Source organism: Helobdella robusta (assembly GCF_000326865.2).
Source record: "Helobdella robusta unplaced genomic scaffold HELROscaffold_3, whole genome shotgun sequence".
Taxonomy (NCBI): Eukaryota; Metazoa; Annelida; class Clitellata; order Rhynchobdellida; family Glossiphoniidae; genus Helobdella; species Helobdella robusta.
Window position 1 is genome coordinate 7,586,707 of NW_008704501.1, and position 18,824 is coordinate 7,605,530.

At 33.3% G+C, this 18,824-nt stretch overlaps 3 protein-coding genes across 3 annotated transcripts in view; 1 reads left to right on the top strand and 2 right to left on the bottom strand.

The window, feature by feature from the left end:
* Positions 1-1,842: 1,842 nt before the first annotated feature.
* HELRODRAFT_188740 (hypothetical protein) lies at positions 1,843-7,534 on the bottom strand (the record flags this gene model as incomplete). The annotated part of the gene is made up of 13 exons (XM_009021687.1): positions 7,317-7,534; positions 6,992-7,201; positions 6,622-6,717; positions 6,241-6,354; positions 5,983-6,043; positions 5,632-5,739; positions 5,284-5,402; positions 4,430-4,529; positions 4,075-4,206; positions 3,812-3,861; positions 2,310-2,529; positions 2,117-2,172; positions 1,843-1,974 (listed from the first exon to the last, which is right to left on the bottom strand). Exons 1-13 carry the CDS (start codon positions 7,356-7,358, stop codon positions 1,843-1,845), a joined length of 1,440 nt encoding a protein of 479 aa, XP_009019935.1. The 5' UTR covers positions 7,359-7,534.
* Positions 7,535-8,465: 931 nt separating this feature from the next.
* On the top strand, positions 8,466-10,212 carry HELRODRAFT_161809 (hypothetical protein; the record flags this gene model as incomplete). The annotated part of the gene is made up of 3 exons (XM_009021688.1): positions 8,466-8,495; positions 8,951-9,051; positions 9,294-10,212. 3 exons carry the CDS (start codon positions 8,466-8,468, stop codon positions 10,210-10,212), a joined length of 1,050 nt encoding a protein of 349 aa, XP_009019936.1.
* A 914-nt stretch (positions 10,213-11,126) lies between these two features.
* Positions 11,127-18,824, bottom strand: part of HELRODRAFT_155831 (hypothetical protein) — a gene marked incomplete at both ends in the record, with an annotated part of 15,583 nt that continues 7,885 nt past the window's right edge. The window contains 24 exons of the mRNA XM_009021689.1: positions 11,127-11,491; positions 11,801-12,017; positions 12,139-12,275; positions 12,665-12,797; positions 12,876-12,931; positions 13,007-13,008; positions 13,148-13,418; positions 13,523-13,527; positions 13,643-13,747; positions 13,918-14,080; position 14,206; positions 14,294-14,355; positions 14,405-14,587; positions 14,686-14,836; positions 14,934-14,937; positions 15,158-15,342; positions 15,766-15,834; positions 16,306-16,383; positions 16,614-16,717; positions 16,982-17,108; positions 17,232-17,347; positions 18,024-18,265; positions 18,444-18,604; positions 18,731-18,824. The exon at positions 18,731-18,824 is cut by the window's right edge and continues 79 nt beyond it. Coding sequence (XP_009019937.1) covers positions 11,127-11,491; positions 11,801-12,017; positions 12,139-12,275; positions 12,665-12,797; positions 12,876-12,931; positions 13,007-13,008; positions 13,148-13,418; positions 13,523-13,527; positions 13,643-13,747; positions 13,918-14,080; position 14,206; positions 14,294-14,355; positions 14,405-14,587; positions 14,686-14,836; positions 14,934-14,937; positions 15,158-15,342; positions 15,766-15,834; positions 16,306-16,383; positions 16,614-16,717; positions 16,982-17,108; positions 17,232-17,347; positions 18,024-18,265; positions 18,444-18,604; positions 18,731-18,824 — 3,031 coding nt within the window. The remainder of the gene's footprint in view (positions 11,492-11,800; positions 12,018-12,138; positions 12,276-12,664; positions 12,798-12,875; positions 12,932-13,006; positions 13,009-13,147; positions 13,419-13,522; positions 13,528-13,642; positions 13,748-13,917; positions 14,081-14,205; positions 14,207-14,293; positions 14,356-14,404; positions 14,588-14,685; positions 14,837-14,933; positions 14,938-15,157; positions 15,343-15,765; positions 15,835-16,305; positions 16,384-16,613; positions 16,718-16,981; positions 17,109-17,231; positions 17,348-18,023; positions 18,266-18,443; positions 18,605-18,730) is intronic.

Genomic DNA, 18,824 nt, shown 5'->3' on the forward strand with positions numbered 1-18,824 from the left:
TTCTCGTGAGAGAAGTGCTAGCAATGCAAGTAGTAAGCACACTGATGGTAGCAACAACAAACAACAACAACTACCCATTAAAAAATATAGAAGGCCCAGTCTGTCTTCCAACTCCTCTTTTGAAGATGACAGTGATGGTGAGGATGATGATCAAAGTGCCATCAACGAAGATGGCGATAAGAGCAAAGAGCAGAAAATTAATTTAAGTGATAAATATAAAAAAGACTTCTTTGGTGGGAGGTCAGTGTTCTTTCAAGTTTACTCCAAAGTTTCGATTTACTAAATTTTATTCATCTTTACTTCAAGTTTTTTGGATATTTTAAAAATTCATTTGATTCATATCAGAGCATGAAATTAATCTGAAAATTTTTACATCACCCATAAAAACCTACCAAAACTTCAACTGCCACTACTACCGCAACGGCAACTTTTCAAACTATGATTTTCTGTGTTTGGCGGAACTAAAGACCAGACCCCCAAACAAAGATATTGAATAGTAAAGGGACAATCAAGACAGCTAAAGTCAGTAAGAATTTACGGTTCTTCATCGAGAGCATTGACAACTACTAAACTACTAGAACTTGTTAATTTTTTTCACAGAATCCAACTTTTCTTATTATTTTTCAATCATTATCATTCAACAAACATAATTTTTAAAATTTCAATTCAAATCTTTGAATAACTTTGAAATGAACGAACAAAAATTGTTTTCAGACGTCGTCAGCCAATAAGATGACACCCCAAGAAAGATTGAAACGTAAAATGCAACTGGCGTTAAACAGACAATGTATGTAGAAGATTTCATTAGATTATACTATTGCATCTGATGTTTCAGCCCTAGTTTGCACGTGCATTTGGGGTTTTCTGAGTATCTTTTAATACATTGTTTCTTTTATATGCTTTTAAAATTTGTTTCAAGCATTTACATTCACATTAATTTCTCTTTATACCTTTGTTCTCAAGTCAAAGCAGACAAGTTGGCACAGATTGAAAAACAGACTAAGGAGGAACAAATGAAACAAGTACTGCACATGCTATTCGCAACTGTTTATTTCTTATAGAATTTTTGCCATCTATTCATCGCCATCATGCCACATGATCGACCTCTCAATCAAAAACACAAACAAACCAATTGATGAAACCACACCAGGATCGTGAGGAGGAGTTGAAGCTGATGGCCTCGGCTCTCAGACAGAGAGATAGAGAGAGAAGACACAGAGAGAGGGAGGAACTCGAGAGGTTGGAGGAAGAGCATGAAAAAGAGAAAGGAGTTCAAAGGTCAAGGAGTGGGTCAAGGTCACGAAGAAGGCGATCCAGAAGTGGGTCACATTCCCGATCCAAACACCAAAGGCAGAGAAGGTCCAGATCAACATCTAAGAGATCCAGGTCCAGGCATTCACGATCAAACAGGTTAGCAGTTTACATCTTATAAACTTTCTTGCTTGTTTAATATTAACATATATATTAACCACTCGTAAAACAGACTGATTTATTTAGTTTACATCTAATTGTATTTTCACCAGGAAGCAGCAAAGATCTGGATCAAGAACACCAAAGCTGAAACTCGTTGATTATTGAATAAAATGCTTTTACTAAATTTTTCCAATTCCTTCAAAATCTTCAACTTCACTAATATATTACATGCAAATTTACTTAATAGAATTGCACATAAGCTCCCTTAATGTATCCAGTGAATGACTTTAACTTAAACATTTATTTTTCAAACATTAATAAACAGAAAACGGTTTTTGGTTTTTATTTTGAATCAAATTTTATTAACGCAATGTTGGCCAATGCATAATTTGCACAAACTAATTAACAGTCAACATTATAAATGATTAATTACGATGTGGCTTGGCTGTTTGGACCCTTCTTTCTGCCAAACCCAGCAACAACATTAACAAATCTTCTGTTGTACTGCATGCGCCTCTTTGCACGACCCGTCTTCTTTTTCTTCTTTTCTTGTTTCTCTACCTGTTCAAATGCATCAAAAAAGATCATATAAAATGAATTAAAAATTCAAATGCATGATTACTTGTCAAACATAAATGGTTAATTGTTTTTTATGCATTGATAAATCCATTAGATCATTAAATCAATGATATGCAGAACTTACTTTCGGTGTTTGACCTTTGACCTTACCAGCACGAGCCAGTGAACCGTGGACTTTACCTGTATAAAATTAACAAACAATATTTTTAATATGCTTGTTTTATTTAGTAATTGGATTTTTTAAATTTATTAACTGGGCACAAAGTGCTCTTAGAAAGACAGAATGTCAAAATTAAAAAAATCAAAAATGTGCATACCTCCAAGCAGCTTGACGTTCATCTCCAAGGTGCAGAGATCAGAAGCGAAACTACTGACCATGCACTCATTGTCAAGAGGAACACCAGCATAGTAGAGAACCACATCCTCTCTGTTTAGTGATTCGGCAGGAGCAACCAAGGATTTTAAAGTAGCCACCGATGTATTTTCGGCTACATTTACTGTCTGTAACGTTTGACCTCTAACAAAAAGCTGCATCTTCTGGTGGTGAAAATAACGGCAGAAATTAGACTTGTCTAACTCAAACTAAAGTAAAATGTTCGTTTTTTAACTAACATTCTCTAACCACGACCCTAACCAACTCAAAATTTATACTAAATATCATTTCTAACTTAAAATTAACAAATGTTCGTTTCATGTTTTTTAAAAAAAACGTTCTTTTGTTAAATTAGGGAAAAATTAGGAAAAATCAAAATCACGTGGAGAAATATAGATAATCTTTAATTAACCAAAATAATATTTAAAAAATAAACTTTTACTTGTTTTAAAATTGAAGATCGTATAAAATGAAATAAAGAAAAATAAATTAAAATAAATAAAAGAAAGTTAACCCACGTTCGCTAAAGATGTCGAGCAAAAAAAAAGGAAAATCAACAAGTACGACTGAAATTCTTTGGTTGAAATCAGGGATGGCTAGTAATACAAGCAATGATATTTCACAACACATCATCTTATGAAAACACAGAAAACTATAAAACGTCTGGAATACAGAAACAAGACGAATAAAATATATTTTTAATGATCATTTTATAACTGAACGTAAAATATCCTATAAATTATTCATTTATTCTAGAATATTCTTTTACTGAAATTTTATTTTGAATTTATTAAGACAACGTAAAATCTACCGTCCAAATGTTTTATTCAACACAAAAACGTTGCACTTATATTAAAAAGTATTTAAGTATTATAAAACAGGATTATTTATTAAATACAGCTATTTACTACATAATTGATTCATCAACTAGTAAACAATAGTGAACAAGAAATAACTAATAACTATCAACAGTAATAATTTCAATTTTCTGAATCGACATTTGTATAGAATATATGTGAATAGACATAATCTACTTTTAGTTGCATGATATAAGAACAAAACTGTAACAATAAATAAAGTTGCTTGTACACAAACACGAATAAATACAAACATGTGCATTGAATTCAATAAAATTTCAATAAAATTATATAACAAACAAATAGTAAAACTATAAATTAACAACTGATGAAACACAATTTTTATGAAAAAAAAGAAGCTAGGAAGACAATTCCGGCAGGGAAGCAGATGGGCAAACAAAAATGGCTACAATGAGTGTGGTCGCGAGTCCCAGGCTCACTATTAGGTAAGTGATGACGAGAACGTATCTCCAACCCCAGAAAGACTATTGTGAATTAAAAACGAATAAGTTTTCATTTCAAATTAATACATCTACGTTAAAATTTAACGTTAAAATGGTAAAAATTAGCAAAAATTTGTTGGAATTACATCAGCAGATGCGAAGACTTCCTCATTTGACATATTTGCATAGCCAAAATCTGGTTGATGAAAATTAGGTTGAGTTATTAACTATTATTAACTAATAATATCAATTCTATCAATATATTTACTTGATTATTTATTTAAATTACCTAAAATTAGTAATGACGTAAATGAATGTGACAGAAAATATATGAAAAAACTAAATAGTGAAAGATTGATGAGGCAGTTTTGTGAAAGCGATGGAAGTAAATTAAAAAATAAGAACATACTTGGTTGAGATTTCATCAGGGAGAGAAAGCAATCGATGAAAATCCTGAAGAGTCCGTAGACAATGGCTAGCCACTGCACCCAGCTTGGCAAGTCGGCGAATTCACTTCTTAGACCAAAGAACAAAGTTACGACTTTTGGAAAATTGAGAATTATTTAAGATAAATTACATTGTCACTGATATAAAATGTATATTTAATTTAATACAGATGAATTGGTGATTTTAAAATCTGTATTTACGACTTCATTACTAACAAAACAACCAGCGACACAACGACCAACCACACAACTAACAACATAATGACATAACATTTTTACAAACAAACAAACGAACAAACAAACGAACAAATCACTAACATCCAACAAAATGTATAGCGTGTCCATTGAAGCCATGAACAATATTGAAAAATATTCTGTATTTTGAGTCGACACCTGGCCTTAACATGCCTAAGAAGATCTATAAAACAAGTGTTTGGCGGTAAGATTTCAATTCAAACGATTTAAAATCATTATTTAATAAATACATACAAACATACATACAAACAAACAAACATACAAATAAAATGCAACTAAAGTTTGCGTTGCTTTGCCATACACATACACTTATCTACACACGCTAATATAAAATATTTTATTAGAACAAAAAATTTCGATTGAAATACTGTCTGATTTTAATTAAACCATTTACTTTAATTAAAAATAAAAGAGCGTACGTACATTGAAAACGAGCAAGCTCATAACAGTGAGACCCATTATCGAATGAACACCTGGCTAATTTTTTTCAATTAACAAACATTGAAAAAAATTATAGAAATTATTATTATTATCACTACTACTACTACTAACTACTACTACTACTACTACTACTACTACTACTACTACTACTAACATAAAATGTCCAACCAGACTGAGAGAATATAAACAAGAGACCGCATAGTACCAACAGAGCAGATATAAGCATGGCTGACCTGTGTATCTGAATGAACGAACGAACTAATGAATGAATGGATGAACGAATAAACGAATGAATTAACAAATGAATTAACAAATGAATTAACGAATGATGGAACGAATGAACAAATGAAAGAATAGATGGATAGATTAATGATTGAATGTATATAAAATAAAATAAGTGAATGAAATTTATACATAAAATAATACACGTACACAAAAACACACACACACAAACACACACAAACACAAAGACAAACCTGAAACCAGAGAGCCGCATTACATATGACAATCCCCCTTAGCCAATCACCTTTCATGTATCTAGATATCACGGTACCAAAACTTATGAAAAACATCCAAACCATCACCATGAAAGAGCCTGATGATTTTAAATATCAACCAACCAATCGATCAATCAATCAATCAACTAATCAATCAATCGATCAGCTAATTAATCAATCAATTAATTAATTAATTAATCAATCTTATAATCAATCAATCATGAGTCAATTTTCAACAAGGCAAACCGTAATTGTTATTCTTCTAAATCATTTATCAAGCAATCAATCAAATAATAAATCATCAAATCAACCAACAAACCAACCAACCATGTAACTTAACAAACAATGGCCTATTTGATTCAACGGTGGAATTGTTCAACAGGTCAATCTTATAATTAGACTTGTACACGGGCTTATGGTGCTTCATTTTTAATCCTTTCAAAAAATAATAACTTAGCAATTATTATGATAATTAATTATACGTAAAAGTGAATAAATTATGATAATCTACTAAATAAAATATACCCTTGCACTTGAATTCAGTTACTGCAACAGTAATCAATCAATCAATTATGATTGATTACTGCAACAGTAATCAATCATAATTATAACAGAAGTTAATAAATCATGCTACTTTAATTATTACTAAAGGTCAGAAGGTTAAATATTTACAATGACCTTTAGAATCAGCTGGTCCATGAGCCATAAGTATGTAATAAGGAATGTCAAGGTCTTTAACCTTTATATATATATATATATATATATATATATATATATATATATATATATATATATATATATATATATATATATATTACATAAAAAAAAAGAGAAATATGTGTGTATGTGTGTATTTATATGACTGGTTATACAAATAAGAGATTAATTGAATGAATGAATGAACAATAGAAAACATGATTTATAAACCCCTAGCACCTTATAAGCCTCTGGATTTAATTTATCTACTTTGATGAAGTGTGTGAAGCTGCAAGTTATCCTTCCGTCCACAACCTGACCTGATAGTGACCCCGGGACTAGTCCTAACTTGGACTGGGATGTTTGAAATTAGGGAAAGAAATTAGTAACAAAGTAATGCAATCAATAATGTAAGGAGTAATGCAATCAATAACAAAAATTTAATGAGCTTAATTAATTTAAAGCATCTTAAAGTATTAATAAAAATTAATACATAAAAATTATACATTTTATATTCATGATATATATATATATATATATATATATATAGAGAGAGAGAGAGAGAGAGAGAGAGAGAAAGAGAGAGAGAGAGAGAGAGAAGTAGTGGGATAGCATACATACATCCTTCAATGGTTGATTTTTGTACTTGGAGCTGTATGAAGCCTGGATTATGACATTGTCTGCTATTTGAATGCAGTCTACGTATCCTGCATTTGGCTTATTATAGTTAATTGTATTTATATAATAATAATTTATTATATAATTATTAAATAATAATATTAACAAAATGCCACACCTATACTACTATTCCATGTTTTCATGTTTGTTACTTTGTACTATTAACATTTTAAAACTATAAAAGTATAAAATGACTAAATATATTTTAGATTTTTAGAAAAACACGAAACAGATTTAGAATAAAATAAACTTTATTTAAAAATTTTTTAATTAATAAAAAATTTGGAACTAATTCAAAGAAACATCAACCAACCATACAGTCAATTTCACCGAATCCAAGCGCCACCCAAGATGAGTTATCTTTTGCATCGCTAGTCAAGTTAAATTGTATTTCCCCACTTGCCGTTGCCGAAAGGACGGACCAAGTTAGGATAAATAGGCAATCAACTCCAGTACAAGAATCCGGATATTTAATTATATTTTGATTTTGGTGTTGTTGAGTCGCCGTATTTATTGTAGAAAGCTGCAAAATTGTTTTATTTTTCAATTTAAAAAAAAAGGTTATTAATGCCAAAATCCTTTTTTATGTTAAAAATTTGAAAAAAAATTAAAAGGTAATTCTAAATAGTATTAACAACCGATATAAATAACAGGAGACACGGAATCATGTGATTTATCATGCTAAAACTCTTTAAAATTAAGTCTCAAGTTGAATTTCATTAATTTTAACAAATTTCCAATACCACAAATCTATTTTTTCATGTAGTTAATCAATTAGTTACTAATACTCAATAATACTCAATTTAAACAGTATTTAGTACAAAATTAAACTTAATAACCAATGATAAACTTAACAGCCTATATTTAGCATAGTTTACTTGTGGTTCAAAATGCATTACTTTCTATCTTAAGATAATTTTTGAGATACATAATCTGTGTTGCACTTTGTTACACACACACACACACACACACATACATAGTACATACACACACATATATAGTATACACACGCACACATAGTACATACACACACATACAAACACACACACACACACATATATATACATATATATATATATATATATATATATATATATATATTATATAGCCTCATATAATACAGATACAGATAAAATATAACTGCATTTTTATTACTAAATACATATGACCTGGCCAATTAGCTTTATTATTATTAAATATATATTTTTTATAACTGTATAAATTGTGTCGTGTATATTATATATATATGTGAAGCGGCAAAAAATTTACGTTGATATATAATCCATATATAACTTATAAAACAAAATTAACTGTTTACTAATTTGTGTTGTGTTCTTAACTAAAATGAATACATGTGTTGTGTGTGTGTGTGAGTGAGTGAGAAAGAGAGAGAGAGAGAGTATATAGACACACATGTACGAGTGTATGTATTATATGTATATATATATATATTTATTTATTTATATTGATATAAATATATATATACGTGTGTGTGTGTACATTAATAGAAATAATTTTTATATTGAAAACGCCTTCTTAGGAATTGAAATTAAAAAGAAAGATGCAGTTTGGATGCGCTGCTACAGATATTGCATACGATAGAGACAGCTATATAATCAGTTGCTATGGCAACCAGGTGTTCAAAAAATATTTTCTTTTAGTAGGATGGATATTTTATTAACTAATTGTTTAATGGTCTGTAATTTAATAATCGTTATTAATATTCCTTAAAATTCAGTTATTTATTGGCTTGTTGCAATTAAAATATGATGGACATTCACCTCAAAATGTGTAAAAAGATTGCTCAATTGACGAAAGTTAGTAGAGGCCGGGGATTGTATGGTTTTCTAATCTGAAATTAAATTAAGAAAGACGTTTAATTACATTCAGCAGTTTGTTTAAGCATGAATAACGTTAAACAGATTTATCTTCCGCATTGAATTTAACCATAAATATGTATATTCAAATACAGGCCACATGAATTCATTGTATGTGTGTCTGAATATATTTCACAATCCTTCCTTTATTTTTACTCAGACGTACCAGCAACAAACACACGTGAATCAACACATCACATACGTTGCGTGAAGCAGGTTAAGAACTGCTTGTATTCGAACAAGGCCATCGCAACATAAGTTCCAGGCATTCCAAATATAACACCATCATGTCTTCTACTCCAGTTATTTTTACAAAATCTGTGTTCTTTATGAAAATTTAATGAAATCTTTTTCACTATTAAGTTTTTTTCAATAGTAATGACCGTCATACCCAGGTAATCCATTCCCTGACGGTGAAACAATGGGAGGAAAAGAAAAAGGCAGACTTTACAGAGAGCTTGATTTCACGTAACGATGCAATTATGTCTGATCTCAGGTATCTGGAATAAATTTTAGTTTGAAATTTAAAAAATGTACTTTGCGCACAACTTGCTAGAATAATTATTATCACAATGATCAAACAACAAACTATCGACCTCATCTATATGAAATTCCTTCCCAGCTATTTATATTACAAATGTCAGATATTAAATAGTTACTTCGATGAACTGATGAATTTTTTTACAAATTTCTGCAAAATATTTTAAATAAATTAGTTTTGAAACACATTGTAAACAGAAACAGATTGAAAAGTGAAGAAGAAACGAAGGCAAGCAACGAGAGATTAATAATTTCATTAAGAGAACAGTTAGCAAACAGCCAGAAAGAATCAGCAGATTTGAGACAGCTCTACGAAGCTACATTGAAATTACTAGCAGACAACATGAGAGATATAAACACAAAGCATAAAAACGATTTGAAAACCATCGAAAAGACATTTAACAAACTTAAAAATGAGATAGTACTAACCCATTTCAACGAATTCCAATTGAAAATGGAGACATTCTTTAGAGATAAAATTGATCTTCAACAGAAAGTGAATAAGAATCAACATCTACATATTTCAAATGTCAACGACCTCAAGCTGAGAATTGTCGAACTTGAACGAGAACTTACTGAAAGAACGACGGAAATTTCTAACTTAAAATCAAAATTAGAAAGCGAAAAATCGGAAATCGCTATCCTAAATTATGATATCTCGCATTTAAAGGAAAAAATTAGAGTAGAAGATTTGGCCAAAAGAGCAAACGCTGTCGATAAAGAAACCAACACGAGTTCTAACATTATAAATGTCAACAACTCAGATATAACCAACCAATCATCAGAACGATCACCACCATCATCATCCCATTCATCATCATCGTCTTTCGTAACGTCATCATCAACGTTTTCATCACCATCTTTTCTAACACCATCAACATCGCCGTCACCAAATTTAAACAACGATATTGACAGAAACGTAACATCGGCGTCAAACAACCTCGACATTATGTTGAAAAATCTTTCCAACAATATCAACGATGCTAAAAATGTTGCAAAAACATTATGGCAGCTAATTCTCAACAGCAATAACAATAACTATAAAAGCAAAAATACTATAATAAATAAAACTGGTAACAAATTGAGAAGAAATAATATTAGTAGCAACTTGAATTGATAAAATAATAATGTAAATGTATAACCAGAGATAGCAACGTAAATGGTAAACTGAAAATGATAAATGTTTGACAAGTTTTCATTGCGCGCGTGCACGTATGTTAGAAATTATTATTAATGTTACGGTGCGAGTTGTCGAGATGTATACACAAGAAAGGAAATTGAATTGAAGTAATTTCATGGTTGAGAAGAGAAAAAAATTAAATAATTTTAAAATCGTGATTGCAGATTTAGTCAATGTTACAATATTTCAATCCAAATCAGTCACCTACTCAATCAATCAATTAATCAATCAATTAGACAATCAATCAATTAACCAATAAATCATTTAACCAATCAATTAACAAATCAATTAATCAATCAATCAATCAATCAATCAATCAATTTACACGAATTTTTACAAATAAATTTTATACAATTTAACAACTTCTAATAGTAGGAAAGAACACGGAAGAGCAAGCAAAACAAGCGACACCTCATCACAATAACACACACACATTCATGCATATTCATGTTCAATTTCATGCATATGTATCCATGCATTTTCGATCTTATTAGAATTCAATACTATAGGACAATTTTGTGCAATATATATATATATATATATATATATATATATATATATATATATATATATATATATATCTACATTTATAAAGTTAACATTAGCATGTTTGTAAGAAGAATGTATAACATTTGTATGTAATACATTACAATTAGGAAAATACTATAATGTGTAAGAAGTATCATGCAAAGCATACATATCTATGTATGTATGTATTGTATATATGTGTAAATGTGTGTGTATGCATCTGTGTGTGTGTGTGTGTGTGTGTGTGTGTGTGTGTGTGTGTGTGTGTGTGTGTGTGTGTGTATGTGTATAAACGTATGTATGAACGTGTACGTGTGTTCGAATTACTTTCCAAAATTACTAAAATCCATTTTTAATCTGATACTAGGCTGAGTATTTTGCTGCTGCATAAGATGTTGCCTACTCGTTGCGCCACCATCGCCAGCGTTGCTACTGGTGGTTGCTGAGGCTTTTTGTCGGTTGCGAGTTTGCAGGGCCATCTCTAATTTGGATCTCTGCACTGGTAGTTTTTGTATCACAGTCTGGAATTGCGATCTGAATTGAGTTGCTATGTCTATGAGCTTTTGCAGCACTACGTCGTGCAGTTTTGTTGAGAGGGATGTTGATGATGATGATGTCGTCGTTGTCGATGTCTCGTCGTTCAACATCGAGACCATCACAGGGATGACGGGTGTCAGTAGGAGGACTCCTAAATAGGGTGATGTGATTTTATTTGATGTCAGTGATGCCCTGACCGTTGTGATTAATGTTGCAACATTGTCTATGCTGCCAATGTTTGTAGATACTTCGGGAGCAGTGTTAGTAGAAACATCTATCATAATTCGTGATTAAAAGTAGAAAAAACATGACGAAAGTCATCATCATCATCATCTTCCTCCTCCTCATCATTCTTCCAACATCATAAGATCACCGTTATCATTTCAACTTTCTAAATAACCATCATCACCATCATCACCATCATCATTTCAATCATCATCACCACCACCATCATTCCTACTGTGATCATCATAATCATCAGCAACGACGACCATGCACTCGAGGAACTTGGCACCCTCTATATGAATATTAATCTCGTCTTTACTCATAAAGCTCTTCTCTGATTGGACGAGATAATTAAAAATGGGAGGTCCCAGAGTTCGAATGAACTCGTGTGACAGGCCAACATCTGATCTTTGAACAATGGAGACTACTGATTTGACAGCTTTCAACTTCAGCTATTTATGAATAAATAAATTTAATAAATAAATAAGTTATAGACTAACAAAAAAAAACTCATACATAACTTTATGAGATGAAAAAAATTAATTAAATACAAAGAAAAGCAAATATTCAAACGTCTTTATCTTGCGAATCAATTGCTCTTTTAAACAATGACATGGACGGTTCCATTATCTCAGGGTGGGTGACAACATTAGGTGGACATGTAATGAAGAATATTGTTGCAGCTAGTATTAATATGCCATCGTCAATACCTAGTGTTGGTGTTGTGATGCTCTGTTAGCTATTCAGGTAGTGATAAATAACCTAGTAAATAGTTATAACAATAACACAAGTAATGGTAAGTAAATAAGCATTAATTATGTAATAAAATATATGCTAATGAATAGCGATTCGTAAATTTTGAATTAACTTCAATTCAATTTAAATTTAAACAGCTACTCACGCGTCACCATCGCAAAAATTTCATCTTAGAAAAACAAATCCAAAAAAAATAGACTAGATTTTTTTGTCTCGTTCATAACAGGTGGGAAAAAAAACACAAAAAATTAGAGCCCTTAAAAGCAAATCCATTAACAACCTGTTCCGACAACTTCATCAGCGTTACCAATAGTATTATCAGTAGTATTTGTATTAGTACTACTGCATGAAAGTAGTGTGTAGAGAGTACTCTGCAGTAGACTAGCCCAATGCTGGCGTACGGATGGATGCTTGCTTGTTGGGTGCGTGCATACCTCCTTCAATGCTCGTAAGACTGTTGCTACTAGCGAGGGTATCTGGAGTTGATGATGATGATGATGTTAAAAATGTTGTTGTTGATGAAGACGATATTGACGATGATGTCATTTTATCACCATCATTCTTGTATCATCATTCAAAAGGTACCTTAACGGAACCTTTAGGTGCCAAACTTTTGAGCACACCAGTCAATAGAGATAATACACTTGGCAGTACTGCAATACAACCTGCCGGGTTTTTAAATTACTGCTGTCATCGATGCCATCACAAACGTCATTCTCACTATCTTCCTCATCATATTCATCCTCATCGTCCTCACCACCTCACCGACTCACTCGAAGGCGAACAGAGATCCAATGATTCTACTAATAGCCAAACGACATCAGACAAGAGGTCGACAGTAGGAGCGCCAAAACTCGTCTGCTTGAAAAACAAGATGGCCGACGAAAGCGACGACGTCGACGATGATAGCGACGGTATGGCGGGATTGAGAGAGGGGATGTGTCGGACGAGTACGCACAGGCACACCTCGAGTGTGGCAAAAACCAGGGATTTCCCAGGTATTATTTCGTCTGGAGGACTTTTGGAGTCTGTTTTGGTTTCATTTTCGTTCGGTTTGGTAGTTTCGCTGTTGCCATCGAGTGATGGGTTTTCTTGTTCTGTTTAAAAAGGTTAGACGAGAAAACGCCAGAAATTAACATTGCAATCGTTGATAATTTGATTATATTTCTCGAGATTATCGTAAACATCATTGCAAACTTACGCCAGCTTCCAAAATCTCCAAATAAAATCCTGAAACATGTAACCAAAGATAATAATTAAACTTTTCCATCCAATCACGTCATAGCAAAACTAAATACAGCACATAAAACGATCATGTGACTGACTTTCAGTTGCACTTTTAGAATCACGATGGGATTTCACGATCTTTCTGACAAGGTCAATGACCAGGTGGAAGCACTCAGTCGAGTCTCTTGTCAACAACAATCTGCACGATACAATATTTACTCAATAATTTTCATTTTTCAACAAAAAATACACACACAAAACAAACACACACACAAACGAACACACACACACACAAAAGGATACGTACACACACACACACACACAAAAGAATACGTACACACACACACACACACACACACACACACACACCTATGAAGAACATTGAGAAGTTCAATAGAGAGTTGTAGATCGGCCGCCACACGTTCAGCCACCCATTGGTCATCGAGAAGAACTGACAGTGACTTTAGACACATATTGATCGTTTCTAACGTCTGAACCGAGGTAGGGTTGCACATGGCTTCCGTGCAAATACCTTTCGTCGTAAGACATTTGTTCAGTCAGAATTTTTATGGGGCAGTTATAAAACGCTTTCGTCATTATATAAACGTTGCAATTTTTTGAAATTTTTTCAATCTTGTTATTATTATAAAACATAACTCTAAAAAAACAAAAAAAAGTTTGACTACGTACATGTAAACAAATAAAATTTGATAAACCAAAAGGCATCGACAACCAGCCAACTCACCCAGTAACAAATAAAATCTATCAGCATGAACCTCCTTTTTATCGTCCACCCGAGCAGCATCACTAACTATCATGGCTGGACCCCCAATCCCGTTTTTCAGCACATCCCTACGTTCATCACTAGCAGCTTCATCGGACCAGACCTTAATTGAATTAGTGAAACCGACCTGGTTGAGCCAGAGGCATGCGGCGTAGAGTATGGGAGGCCAGGATTTCTTATAGTAGGGTCGGGAGGTGTCCATCGTGTCGTGCAGGTAGAAGGCACCACCCTCTGCAGGCAACTGGTTGGCGTATTCTGGTGGACGTGCGCAAGTTAATAGTCAGTTGATGACTGAACTGGCATCAGAAGCCATCAAACAGCCATAAACAAAAAGCCACAAACAAACAATAAACCTGACGGTAGAGAGAGCAGTGCGTAGTCTCTCAACATAGCCATCCAGTGCCTACTCAGCATCTTGATTTCCATCTCCACCAGACTCAACAAACTCTCCTGCGCACCACCAACGCCCGAATTTCCCACTCCATTTCCGGCAAATTCCCCAAACTCGTCGTCGTCGTCGTCGTTACCGACGTTACGACGATCTACAGAATCGTAACTGCTCTTCAATTTTCCTATTCTACTGTTAGGATCGGACTTTAACTTCTCTTTTTCAATCGTTACTATGTAAACCTGGAAAAATAATTGTACGCCTGTTGATATCATTCACCCAATCGTTCGTTCTTCCATTCATTCATTCATTCATTCATTCATTCATTCATTCATTCATTCAATCAATCAATCAGTAAAATAATCAATCGGTGAATCAGCCATCAGCATGCAGTCACTCATTCATTTATTCATTCATCCATCAATCCATCCACTAACTTACTAACTTCAGCCCAGGACTTGAGGACAGAAAGTTTCTCCATAGTCAGAGAACTTTCACTATAGAGCAAGCAAGAATCTTTCGTCGTGTCCAGCTTTGTAAGTGAAGACACTAACAGCTGATGAACTCTTCTAAGGTCATTGAGGTCATGAGCCACGCCACTTCCAATCCACGTACTGCATACCTGTCGTCCGGTGATATGTAGTAGAAGTAGCAGCAGCAGCAGCAATTTGTAGTAGACTATTAGTAGTAGCGGCAATAGAACTAGTAGTTAATAGTAGTAGTTAGTAATTGTAGTTCGTGACAGTAGTACAAATAGTTAGTAGTAGTTTTGACTAAAAGAAGTACTAGCAGTAGTAATAGTAGTAGCAGTAGTAGTAGTATTAGTGTAGTAGTAGTAGTAGCAGTAGTTAAGTAATAAATAAACTGAAAATTTGTTATTACCTTTAACATAAATTAAAATTCTTTAAAACTGCTAACATAGAGTTATAATACAACATTACTACAGCCATTATTACTACCGAAACAATAAACAAACAGAATATAATAATAATTATAAATAAATATTACAATAATAATAATAAAAATAATTATTTGTATGACGTACCTCGCATGCGCCAGCCGTAACGTCGGGAGCAGTTTCTGGAGTGAAGGCAGGTCTCAAAGCAGCTCCAACCTTTCGAATTAATTATCATAATTTATTCACGGTGGTTTTGTCAGTTCTTTGATTGGTTAATTAAATACGTAAGCTGTACTAATCTATACGCGAAAATGTGTTAATTCCGTATAAGTATAGATCAATTAGCATAATCTATTCACGATAATTAGGTAATTTTTCGGATTGGTCGATTAAATTAATCAGTACTAACATAGAAATTCTTGGAATACTTTCTTACAGTTATTAGTACATAATTATATTATTCTTACAATATTCCATAAATTCTACAGAATGTTTGGCGTTAATATGTTTTGTAGTTCGTTTTTTCGATTTTTCTCACTAAAGTTTTTTGGAGAACGTTTAGTTTATTAAAATTCAAAATAAACTTATTCTCCGAATTCAATCATTAATTTCCAAAAAAAATTATATTATTTTACACTTGTACAATTGAAAAGTTTGAAAAACTTGGAAATAAATCTGCAGACTGACCTGCGCTTGATATTGTTCCAGGATAACGTGCCCTGGGAACTCAGGTTCGGGGATTTTGCTGAACTTGCATATGATTTCCTAAAGTTTGGTGAATAATTATTATTATTAACCACCTTTATAAATGATAACATCACCATTATAAACGATAACATCATCATTGTAAATGATAACATCATCATTATTTCTCGTCAGCAAGATGTTTGTCACTATGACATCTTCCTTATCATCAGCCACACAATCATTGCAATGTCAGCAGCAGCAGTAGCAGCGACAGCAGCGTCAATATAAGCCATCGTCATCGTCGTCACCTGCAAACAAGAGAGGCCGGCCAATCTCAACTTATCACTATCAGATGTCGCGGCAATGAAAGCCATCCTGACGAGTTCAGAGAGATGCAGTACCAGGTAATCACCTCGAAAAAAAGTTATATTCCACCAGTATATACAGGATAAGTATTAACATCAGTATATAAATTTATAGAACCCAACTCAACTTACTTAAACGTTTCATGTTAAACGTTTAAAAAATATATATTAGTTGTTGTTGTAATGACCTTTACTGCTACTACTACTACTACTACTACTACTACTACTACTACTACTACTACTACTACTAATAATAATAATAATAATAATAATAATAATAATAATAACGCCATTGACCTTCAAAGACTAACCTTGCCCTTTCATGACGAGTGACTTGGCTTCTTTCAAATTGAAATGAGCCTCGACATCTTCACAGGCATTCACTATCTTCATGAGGCATTCAATGGCGAATACTTTCGTCTGCCATTTAGAACTTACCTGGTAAGTGAAGATGACGACGATGAAGATGACGATGAAAACTATGATCCGCAAAAAAAACTAAATTAGGAAAGTACTTTAACAGAGACATAATATTGACCAGAAGACAGCGAGAATAAAAACCTGATGTCTCTTAGACGTGTCAGGATTAACGCTCTGAATATTAACATCTTCGTCTTCATCCTCATCTTCATCATCATCTCTATTTTTGCCGGAAGCTGAGAGAGCGGAAGCGGCCGCTGATGATGACGTCACGGCTGATGATGCGTTGCTGCCGTCACCGGCCGTAGCTGTCGTTGCCGTCGTTGCTACAGAAGTAGGATTCGAAGAATCTAGAAGTTGGTCATGTGTGACAACGACAATAATACAAAACCGTTTATTGTTAATAGAAATTTTGAACATTCTAATCATCCAGACATTGAATTACAAGCAACATTAGGCTGCCTCAACAAATTTTAAATCATACCGTCGACTCTTTATAAGCAATTCCATGCAATCCATGTCAACGCCATTGTGTAGCGTATATATTATCAACAAAACAGTATTCTTATCTAGTCCTAGGCAGTGCGTCTTATGTAATGTATAGTTTGACACATTTTTTGAATGTTGCACATATGTTGGAAGCATTGTTGCAGGCGTAGTAAGTTGGAAGATAATTGAGTTGCCGAAAAAACAAATAAGACAACTACCTTTACAGGCCTAAAACTTGCTTAGTGGTGAAACGCCTTTCAAATATTTTACAGTTACGAATGACGATATTTCAGATATAAAAATATTTATGCTGTACAAATGAACTTCTTTTTATAAGTTGACTTTTTTAAATAAATATGCCTCCGTAAGCGTTTCTATGCAGGATCAAATAAAGACACAACAACAGCAACAAACGCCAAACAAGGTCAAAAGCAATAACTGAACCAGTCGCAGACGACTGAAGGACATCCTTGACCAGTCCGAGCCATCCAGCCAGGTTGTCGCTTACTAGCGTCTGCAACAGACTGATGACAACATCCTTCGCATCCGACTTGAGCTTCTCATCATGATCCCTATCCATGAGAGAGAAGAGAGCCGCCTCCAGACCAACTTCAGCCACATCCAGAGCGTGAGTGTGGTCGTGGGAGGAGATGGGGGAAGGTGCGAAAACTTTGTTAGCTCTCGATCTAATTTGAAAAATCATGAATAAATTCAGATAAATGTACAAATCCCAATCGAAACTAAATTGATTAAATCTTCAAGTCCTAATTAACTGGATGACAAAGTTATAAAATAATGTATAAATGATATGATTCAGTACAAGCAAGCCAATAAAAACGGCCTTAATCACAAAAGACAACCGACCTAGAGGCTAACTGAGTTCTGGCACCGGGGTTGTTAGTATTAGACTCCGCCCTCATTTGATTGGCATGTTCCGACACCTCCCTCGCTTCTCTCTGAACCAACTGGCGCAAGCAAGATACAACAGCACGCCTTAAAACTAGGTGCTTGCTAGACAAGGTCTCCTGATGACGATGACGACGATGAAGAAGAAGATGATGATTATCTTAAAACTTATTAACTATTTTGAAAGATTAATTCATCAGAAAATTAATTAATTAAATATCAAACAAAGGAGAGCCAGTACTAACACAGAGGTGAGGGACAAGGGTCGTTAGGTTGACGTGCCTAGAAGCAAAAAGATGTAGCTGCTGCAAACAGGAAATAGCTTCTGATTGGACGATG